Genomic DNA, 10,706 nt, shown 5'->3' with positions numbered 1-10,706 from the left:
TTCCAAGTGCTGTTTCCTCGGTGTGGTCGCATTCGAGGGGGAAACTAACACGGGTCGTTTATCGGGGAGGTGGGAAATGGCGCTGGAACTGCGCCCAATAGGTGCTGGGATTGGGGCCCTGAGCGGGGGGATGAGGAGACTTCGGGGTGCGGCTGAGGGAACCACTGCCAAGTAGCAGGCAGGGGGAGCTGGAGGGCGCCCGGATTTTCTGCGTGCTTGGGGTTCGGTGGGCGTGTCAAGCCTTCCCCTGGACGCCCGTTCCCCTCCGCGGCTGCCGATCTCTTCCGCACAGGTAGGGGAGCGGTCGGCCGCCCCCTCGTCGGCTCTTCCCCGGGGCCCTTGCCAGCCACATAAAACGGAGTAGCCCTTGCAAGCTGGGGTCCGTTGCAAAAGCAGAGCGGGGTGAAGGAGGCGGAGCCGCCGCCCTGGGAAGCGGCAGCAATGACTCGCCCAGACAGCCCCCCGCCCCCGCGCTTGACATTTCGCGGAGCTCCGACTCCGGTGGGCGAGTCCTCCCCGCCTCCAGATCACGTCATCGGGAGCCAGCGCGCACGAGCGGGCGAGGGCAGCCTCTGCTGATAGGGCGGCTACTACGCCTACGTCAAGCGATTACTTGGCTAGACGCAGCGCCGTCTCTCGGGCGGCGAAGCCTTTGGCAAGGCTGGGAGAGCTCAGGTTAGAGGGGCGAGGAGGGAGGACCGAAGCACCGCGCTGCTGCGGAGCTGGGCGCCTCCCTCCTCGCGCCTGCTCCCAAGTTATATCACTCAAGCGCGGCGGGGTTTGGCTGAGAGTGGCTTACCACAGCGCTGACGCATAGAGCCCTTAAAGCTCAGGTATTCATGCAGAGCGAGGAGCAGCCACTAGGCCGGGGCTCCCCAACCTTTGGGGAGCTGTGGGCACCACCACAGAATGGCTCTCACCGGGGATGTGGCTAGCCACATGATGGCTGCCGTGGGGACCCGGCTAGTCAAAAGTGAGCTAGAGTGGTGTGGGTGGGGAATAGCGAAGCTAGAGGCTGGGAGGAAAGAAGCAGCAAGGCAGAGGGTGGGGTAGTCGAGCACTGGGCTGGGACTTGGGAGAGCCAGGTGCTCAGCCTCCACTTGGCCATGAAGCGCACTGGATGACTTTGGGCCAGTCGCGGACTCTCCGCCTAACACAGGCTTGTTGTGAGGGTAAAATGGAGAGGAGGAGGATCATGTGGGCTGCTTTGGGTTCCTTGCAAGAGGGGCAAAAGGCATAATATAAATGTAGTAACATTTTACAAAGGGGTAGAGGAGAAGGACCAAGGGCAGAAGCTGAGAGGAGGGAGAACCAGCAAGGGAAAGCAGTGGGGAGAGAAACAGCAAAGCTAGAGGCGGGAAGGGAAGGGGAAAGAGGAAGGCAAAGTGGTAGAGAAAGAGCATGTCTAGCAATGAAGAGGGGGAGAAACAGTGAGCTAAAGGCAGCGGGGGGGCGAGGGCAGGGGGAGATAGAAATAGGACATTTGTTCTCTCCCTTTCTGGCCTAACATTTTCCAAAGTTTTATTTTAAAAATTTTTTGAAGGGGGCAAGGGGTGGAGAGCTTCATAAGGTGCCCTTGGAGGTCCCTGTGGGTGCCACACTAGGGACCCATGTAATATATCATAACTAGTGTTCTTAGTGAGTAAATAGGCAGCTGGGAAAGTTGTCTCTCTCCATCCCAGCTGGCCACTTGCTGTTGATGGCTCTTTTGCATTCCCAGCACTTTGTTGTGCACTTCATTCCAGTAAAGAGCCACGCTATGAAAGGTCAGTCCGTTTAAATTGCCTCCACGATCACCCCGGCCGGCCCCACACAGCCAGAGCTCAACTGGGCACAGAGGTGGCTATGCTCTTTCACACCAGGTAAACTCAAGACCTGAAAGTGAAGCAGGAAGCCAATGAACCTCCGGGCTTTTCATCTCCGGCAGGACTCTGGTGGTGGACAGCATGGATTACATTTGTAGGCTTGGAGAGAAAAACGAATGCCAGGAGGAGCCAGGCTCCAGACCTGATTTATGCAGTTTCAGTAACTGCAACTGCAGTGTGGTCTTTCTTCCCTCTGGTGACACAGGCCGGGGACTAACCTTTCAGAACCTTAAACACATATATACAAGGCACCTGCTCAGGATCGTAAAGTGATACTGGCAGAACAGGAGGTCCCTTTTCAGTTTCAACAAACAGTCCAACCCATATACCTATTAAGAGACCACCACCACCCCTTTTACACCGCAGTTGTTAAAGTATCAAGCATCACCTCTATACAAAATAACTCATCCCTTATATAATCAAGTACAACCTCGCCTTCAGCGGCTGGAAAAATACCTCTGAGCAAAAAGCCTGAAACGGTGAGAATGCAAACCTAAGGACCTGGGATCAAACCTATAGAACAAACAACTGGCTCCCCCCCCCCCCCCGGTACGGAAGGGACTAGTGCTGAAGGCTCCCCTCCACAGCGAAAAAACAAACTCCTAACACAAAGACTAGAACCAAGGCCATCCCAAGATATGTTGCTGCTTCAGGCGAAGACAAGATGGCACCCTGCTTCTAATTCCCAATTCCACTTACAGAAACCAACCGCAGTTGAATCTCACTAGGACACTGGCAATGGGGCGGTGTCCTCCACACCGAAGGGCAGCAGGCTAGCTTAGGGGGGCAACAGAGGGCAGATCACATGACAAACAGACCTCTGTCCTCCAACAGCTCAATGCCCCCCCCAGCACCTGCCCTGTGAGGTGGTTGCCTGGTTATCCCCCCCTCCCCATGCACACAGGATGTACAGCAGACCCATGAAGCATAAAATTGGAAGTTCACACGGGTACTGGAAGAGAAAAGGTAGAAGTTCTGTCTCCCATCATTATTGCTGAAAACAGTACCCACAAATAGGCACCTATGACCACCACCCCTCTCTTGGGTGGTGCCCTCTATGCCCTCTTACACACACATGCAAGCACATGAACTGTATAGTCCTGAAGAGTGAAATATCCTCAGAACAAGTGTGCAGCCTTAAGGGATATCCAGACTGTACAAAGAGGGCAATAAGTGTTCATATAATATACCACAACTGTTCGTAGAGAAAGATCCTGGGAAATGCTGTTCGTCTTCAACCTGAAATAATGTTCTAACATCTAGCCTGCTTTGGGGCCTGGAAATCGCTGCAGCGAGAATGAGTACAGCAGCCTTCCCCAAACTAGTGTCCTCCAGATGTGATGGCCTACAATTCCCCCCACCCCCCGAAACCCACTTCTATAGATCACACATTTGTTTCTTCAAGCATTGGTGGCTGGGGGATTCTAGAAATTGTAGCCCATCGCATCCTCCAGGTTGGGGAAGGCTGGAGTAGAGAGATGATTTTGGCACTGATCAAGATAGTTTGTGGAAGCAATAAGCTACCTGGACAGAGCTTTTGCAAAGCAAATATAGAAACCACAAGGGAGAAGAGCATGTCTCCTTGGAATTAGCATTTTCACATTTTCGCACTTCAGCCATGTTTGCTCCAGGATGATCTACAGCCATTTTAAGCCTCAAGTAGCATCAGACTAAGCTACACATAATCAGCCTTTGCATAGAAAAATCAGTAACATACCTCATCTAGAGCAGAGAAAGACTGCTAAAAACAGTCACTAGAATAGCATAGCACAACTGTCCAGGAGAATTTGCATGTGGAAAACATGCAGCTTCACCTTTTCCAAAACGGGCTATAATCATCCTCTCCTCTGGCAAAAGCACAATTTTTGCAGCTAACGTCACTGATCATGTGGTATGATTGCTTGCTGAGGCATGAGTGCGCTTAGCAGCATCTTTCAGAAAGATAAAAAAAGGGAGAAAATCACAGCATCTGCCCATCCTCCTAAACACACTTATAGTTCAGAAGTTTGTTGCTTCAGACTTCATGGTCAGAGGAGTGATGTAACACAGGCTGTTGGGAGTTTGGGGAAAACTTTATTCTGAAGTGGAAAAACTTGGAGAACCGGCCCTACTCTCTCTACCTCCCCCACAAGCTCTGCCTATACTGTAATTATTTTAATGATTATAAAAGCAGTTTCTTTCAGTAAAAGCACTGTAAGATAATTGTGCTAGATTCCTAATATTGTAACACAATGTTAGGTAGACTTCACCAGTCTTCTACAGAAGAGGTAGGAAACCTTTTAAATGCAACTCCCTGATTCTTTTAAGGATATTGTTAAGTTATCGTTATTTTATTCAAGTTGGAGGTATCAAAATTCTATACCATGTTTTATCCCAGAAAACAGGGATAAAATCCAAGATTCTATGCAATGTTTTATCCCAGAAAAGCAGAAAAATAAAATGAGTTCAGGTTCACTCTCAAACCAAGTGTATCTTCCAAAACATGTATGACGCTTAAAGAATGCCAATGTCTTCAAGTTACTTCCATTCTGTCCCACCCCTATACACCCCCCCATCTGCATTCTCTTCTAGAATTGTTTCCACCACCCACTAGTCCTAATAAACTAACAGCTAACACTGGCAGACTTAAGAGTTTAACAGGGCAGGAAAGCTCACATATGTTACTATTTTCAAGCAAGATACAGACTCCCAAATGAAAAGAGAGTGCACCTGGCACTCTCTTTTCATTTGGGATGTCCTTTCTGGAGAAGTGAGAGCTATGTTTTTGTTCCTAGTGCAATTTAAGATTTCACAGCTGCACACATCCACTCTATCATTGGCAGAAGGCAAAAGTAGACAGCACGGAAGGGCACTGATAACACCGATTTCAGTCAAAAGGCTGGTGATCACTCACTCAGTTTAGCAGTATGTCACTCATGCCTACACAAGGAAAAATTGCTACAAAATACAGTCCTTGCTTAAAGAGTTCCAACGAAGACTACCCTTTAGCAATGCAAGATATAACTGACAGCGCAATCCTATTTGGGAGTATGCCCACATAAATTCCAATAGGGCTTAGTCTGAGGTAAATGGGTATAGGATGCAGCCTTGATAATTACCACATTCCTCGCCCCGCCCCAGATCTTAAGTGAGCTGTGCTTAAGTCTAGTTCCCAGTTCGTAGTTATACCAATATGCTTAAGGAATAAATGATCTCACACCGAAAGCAACACAGAGAAAATGACACCCACTAAGAGCACTGTAGATAGCCATTATGTTACACACACATTTTCATTTTTCATCCCCATTCCCTTTGAGTCCTGAATCTAGGTAATTTTATTTAGCATAAGCCTTTTATAAAACTAGCACCAAAATCTGTATTCCAACTAGAGATTAGAAGCCATTTGTTAAAACAAAAGCTCATCACAAAAAACTTTTAAGGAGAACTTGCTGCCCCTCATTGCCTTGTCTTGGGGGGGGGGGGGCAGGGCGATGCAGCAGCAAACATCTTGCTTTCCACAATCAGCAACATTTTAGATGCCCACATATGGAACGCATGAACTCTTCACACTGAAGTTTAGAGTCCCTTCTTGAAATTAAAATGTCTTTTCTAATACTGGTTTTGATATAGGTTGATGAAATCAACTTCCCTCCCCTTCAGCTCTGGGCATTCATATACAATTGTTAAAACTAAAACAGATCAAGGAGCTGTATTTCAAGAACACATGAGTTCTATTTGCTCAAGGGTCTGTTCTGGCCAGTTTTTGAAAGAAGAGCATATGACAACGCTATGGGGCTGCTCTGATGTTCCTGCAGGAAACGTATTGCATACCTTTCCATTGCAAATATGCCCTGCCTACATTTACTTCAAATACTGTTTCCAGCTCTCCCGGGACTTCATAGCCTTACACTCCAATCCTAGCACACTTCCTGAAAGCAAGTCATATCAACTTTGAAGACTAGCCCCCACCAAATGCTTGATGGGGGTCCAATGCAGATCAAGCATGGAGGGCTTCCCTATTCATTTTGATGTCACAAACACCCCAGTACAGTGGGTATTTCTCTAACATTAAAGTGAGCAGGAAACTTTTGCTTGTGCAGAGCTCTGTGTGCACAGGAATCTTGGGATCAAAGTGTTATTCACAAAGAGGAGAAAAGTGGAGGAAGTGGGGAGAGAAAAGAGGGCAGGAAGCCAGGAGCCATTTGCTTATGTAGGTCAGACAGTTTTAAAAATGGGCTTCATTGGCTGGACCATTAAGTGACACTTCAGCCAAAATGAGCTTCAGAACTCTGGAATTAAACTGTTGTAATGGTGTAGTGACATGACATTTGCTCTCTTCAATAGAAAGAGGGAACTTTTGAACTGAAGATAATGGCTTATGTTGAAGGCACTCATGGCTACTGGAGCTAGCCTCTGACTGTCCACTGCCCACCTCCCCTCTCTTTCTCCCAGCAATGTTTCTAGGACTGTAGGGCATAACATTTATCTTTCCACAGATCCAGTAACTCCCAAGCAGGCAAATAAGTGATATGTCAATGAGACAACTGTGATGTGCATTCAAGACTGAATCAGTTTAATAAGAATATTGGTTTTGCACTTTTCCATTATCACAAGTTCTGCATTTTCTAATAATTACAAAGCAATGTTTGACAAAACACAAAATACTGATCTTGAAAATAATTTTTAAAAGACAGAAAAACACAAATTGAGAAACTCTAATTTCCTACTCTACAGCAGTTATTTGCATTTAAAGAATCCCTTCCCCTCAATGATGCAATCAGCATTCATTCTGAAAGAAAGCAAGAGCCCTAAACTGGTCCAGTGCCAGAGGAATGAGATAGCTATTTAGAAACAAGAGGTCTTTTTTCTGGGCCTGCAGTAGGAGACAGGCAAGACAATCACACAAGGGCAGATAAAAGTTCTGCTTCTCAGATCTCACCAGTGGGACAGAACGCTCACCAGCAATGGAGTGAACAAGCCATTTTCATTATCCAGTTATTAAAGCATCCAACTTCCACTAGTCCTGGTATTATTAGTCGAACCAGAGCAAGACAATACGTACAGATTTATAGCTCACTTGATGGGTTGAACACATGCTACTTAACAGCACATACACAGCTGACCATAAATATTATTACAAGTTCTACTTGTTCAGTAGCCTAGACACTGCTGCATGCACATGGTTCTATAAACTTTTTTTTTTTTTTTTTAACCTAAGCAAGCAAGATTTGGCTCCGATACCATTTCTAGAAAACCACAGCAACTATGCATCACAGGACTGGCTAGGCCAACTTCCATGCTCATACATTATCCAAACACCTATTTAGTAAACCACCACATGAACTAGGTATTTTACTCTTATATAAAGTATATTTTGTTCCTAAAAAAAACCCCAATCCCCAAACAGTAATCTATTGAGGATTTCAATTAAATGCCACACTTGCACTCTAAGTACTAAAAGTGAAATTCTGAACAAAAAACAATGTGTATACTTTAAAGTGCAAACTAGAATACAAATGCTAAACTGCAGTCATTATGGGAAGCTCTACAACAGAACTAAATTGGGGTGGAAATGGACAACACAATGGCTACTTTTCCAAGGAAATAGCAAGCACCTCTGGTCTACTATTACTTAGACTGAAAACCACAAACTCTGTTATGCTTTAAGCCATTTTAGCTCCACTTACGTCAAAAGGACAAAAATAGACCTAAATCAAAGGACTCTTGCTTAAAATGGGTTTCCAACTAAGCTGTTAAGCACATTCAGAAGATCTGAATGCACCATATCAAGGCTAGAGACAGATAATAGGTTCCCTTACTCCCACTCCCCAAGTTGGTTTGAAAGAAATATTACTGCTTATGGCATGCACACTCATCCCATTTTTGCTACTGTAGTATATATGTATAACCACACAAGACCTGTTTGACCAGAGGGAACAGTGGGATAAATACACCCTAGCAGCTCATATGAACAATTCTTTGTCTCTCCAGCCCGAGGACGTTAACCATATAAACTAGATTAAAAAGGTAGCTTTGTAACAACAAAACTTCAAAACTTAACAAGAGTACACGATTAGGAATGGAGTACAAACACAAAGACACAATACCTCATCATAATCAAAAAGCAAACAAGGGGGAAGGGGAAAAGCTCAGCATATGAAGCTATTTTCTCAGTTACAGAAGTTTTTCTTTTTTCACATTGAGAATTTCCTAGCAGCTTCTCTCTCCCCCCCCCCCTATCCTTAAGTTTGTGATCACATTGAATGGGGATGTGCAGCAACATCAGGTAGATAGATCCATCACCATCTTGAGCTCTAGGACAGAGCAGTTTTAAGAGATTAGACTGAATATTTGTGCAAAATAACGAAGCAATTGAGAGGCTAACTCTTCTTCCTCAGAGTACCCACTCTCACCCTTTAGGTGCACAGACAGCTTATAAAAAAAGCACCATTGTCACAAATGGTGGCACACTGCCCAAGCAGAGTCCCTTGTTTTCCCAGTGTCGGCTGGAAGCTTTCACTGTGCTTTGTGACTTTCCCTCTTCCAGTTAGTCCCATTTTTTCAGTTCATCAAAAAATAAATAAATGCACAAATCATTCTTCTATTTCAAAAAAAACTGTTCCTTCTTTCCCACTCCTCTCTCCCCCAGAGGAATGACAAGAGATTTTAAAGGGAGGAAAATAACGAAAAATCCTAATTGCACAAATGCTGTAGAACAAGCAGCTTCAAGGCAGTAGATTTGAGGTTAAAGCGTCCAGGAAAGGGCAGGCAGGCAGGGGGAGGGGGAGGGAGAAGAGAGCGAAAAAAGAAATCAATTTGCAGGGCACTAGGTGGCAGCCAGGCCCAAAGCACATGCCCTTTTTGTGACATGGAAAATGATTAAGACCGCTCTCCTCACCCCAATCCCTGGGATTGAAAAAGGGCAGGAGTACTAAGAGGTGCGAGGGGACGTATCATTCGGAGAAAGTAGGAATGGCGAGACTGAGACAGACAGAGGAGCTTGGCGATTATAGCGCCAGGCACAGGGAGCGAGGGAGGGACAGGGCGAGAAAACGCGAGCGATCGTGGGCGGCCCGGCGGCGGCTGCACCACGGTAGAGGGCGGTAAAGAGATCTGCCCGGCGCTGGCTGCACCAAACCGAACAGGGGAAGGAAGGCAGTGCCCGGAGCCCGCTGCACCGGATCCTGCGGGTGGGGCGCAGGGGGACACACCGTCGATCGCGCTCCTTGGGGCATTCGGCCGCCGGGCTCATTTCTTGGAGCTCTGCGTCTTCTTGGGCAGCAGCACAGCCTGGATATTGGGCAGGACCCCACCCTGGGCGATGGTCACGCCGCCCAGCAGCTTGTTGAGCTCCTCGTCGTTGCGGATGGCCAGCTGCAGGTGCCGCGGGATGATCCTGGTCTTCTTGTTGTCCCGCGCAGCGTTGCCGGCCAGCTCCAGGATCTCAGCGGACAGATATTCGAGGACGGCCGCTAAATACACGGGCGCTCCAGCGCCCACCCGCTCGGCGTAGTTGCCTTTCCGCAGCAGCCGGTGCACGCGGCCCACGGGGAACTGCAGGCCGGCTCTGGAGGAGCGAGATTTGGCTTTGGCTCGCGCTTTGCCGCCGGATTTCCCTCGGCCGGACATCGCGGGAGGGCGGGCTGCTCGGAAAGGGCTAGAAAGCGATCCCCGGCGCTCCTTCACCAAGCGGGCAGCAAGAAAGAGACGGCCTCGCCTGGGGAGAAAACGACACCAGTGTTAGCAGAGCGGCTCGGGGCCGGGCAGGCGGAGAACGTCGGGACAGGTCTCCGGCCAAACTGCTGCACTGACGCGCGTTCCGGCCCAGCTCCCCGCCCCGCAGCCCGGCCCAGCGAACAACCCACCAGCGGAGCGGCCAGGGGAGCCGACTACAGCCCCAGCTCCCACCAGTGCGCGCTCCCTCCCCGGGAGTCCCCTCACCGTTAGCCGCCCCGCGGGCGATCCGCCTTGCCCAAGAGCCGCAGCTGCAATGACAACAAGCGCGAGCTGCTGAAGGATATAAATCCAAGCCCAGCCTGCCGGCGCCTTCTCATTGGCGGCACTGAGAGCGGAGCGGAGCTGTCATTGGCGGGTATTCCGATCCCTGATTTGCATAGGGGCTCGCGTCGTCCATGTTCGGTGTCGGGATGGAGCTGGAGCGGCAACAGACGCACAGGCTCGGCCGCCTGCAAAGGGAGCTGCTGGTGAAGCATATTAATGTGCGCCAGCAGCAGCTTGGGGAGACGCGGGGCTCTCTGGCGCGGTGTGACAAAGGGATGCAGCGGGGAGGGTTCTTTACTTGCTTCGCCTGACGTAGCGCCACCGGGAGCAGCCAACCTCCCTTTGAACGGCAGGGCAAGAAAGCAGCAGCCAAGCGGAGCATGCATCTCCCTAGTCCCTCTCCAAGTTCAATTTCCTGGATTACGTTGTCTCCCGCACCGCGGCTGGTGACTAACTGGCAGGTGCAAAGCACACGCTTGGGAGCAATACTGCTCGCCCGAGCAGAAACGATGAAGGCAGACATAAGGAAAACCTGATTTTTCAGAAAGGAACTTAACGCAAGGCCTAGAAGGGAGGAGCATAATAGGATGACACTCCACATCCCATTTTTCCGTGTGTCCTTCCGGAGGACGTTTCTTATTTATTTATAGATCCTCTCTGCTGGGTATTCCTTTACTTCCCCTCTCCCATCTGGAAGCAGTACCTTACGGCCCAGATACCTAAAAAAAGATGACAGCCCAACACCAGCCAAATCAGCTTCTTGGTTGACGCAACTGAGAGGAGAGAAACGCAGCTGACAAGACCATTACTAAGTAGCACCGATGCAGTGCTTTTAGTCCCCGTAACCCTTTGCACACATGC

At 48.7% G+C, this 10,706-nt stretch overlaps 1 protein-coding gene across 1 annotated transcript; it reads right to left on the bottom strand.

Annotated features, from left to right (window-relative positions):
- Positions 1–7,011: 7,011 nt before the first annotated feature.
- On the bottom strand, positions 7,012–9,836 carry LOC146354902 (histone H2A type 2-B-like). Its single transcript, XM_084840151.1, has 2 exons — positions 9,786–9,836; positions 7,012–9,561 (listed from the first exon to the last, which is right to left on the bottom strand). The coding sequence occupies exon 2, from the start codon at positions 9,471–9,473 to the stop codon at positions 9,093–9,095; it is 381 nt and encodes a 126-aa protein (XP_084696277.1). The 5' UTR covers positions 9,474–9,561; positions 9,786–9,836; the 3' UTR covers positions 7,012–9,092.
- Positions 9,837–10,706: the final 870 nt, after the last annotated feature.

Source organism: Heloderma suspectum, chromosome 2, assembly GCF_057233095.1.
Source record: "Heloderma suspectum isolate Gila_16-S chromosome 2, 16-S_ref, whole genome shotgun sequence".
Taxonomy (NCBI): Eukaryota; Metazoa; Chordata; class Lepidosauria; order Squamata; family Helodermatidae; genus Heloderma; species Heloderma suspectum.
This window is presented reverse-complemented; position numbering and strand designations above follow the sequence as displayed.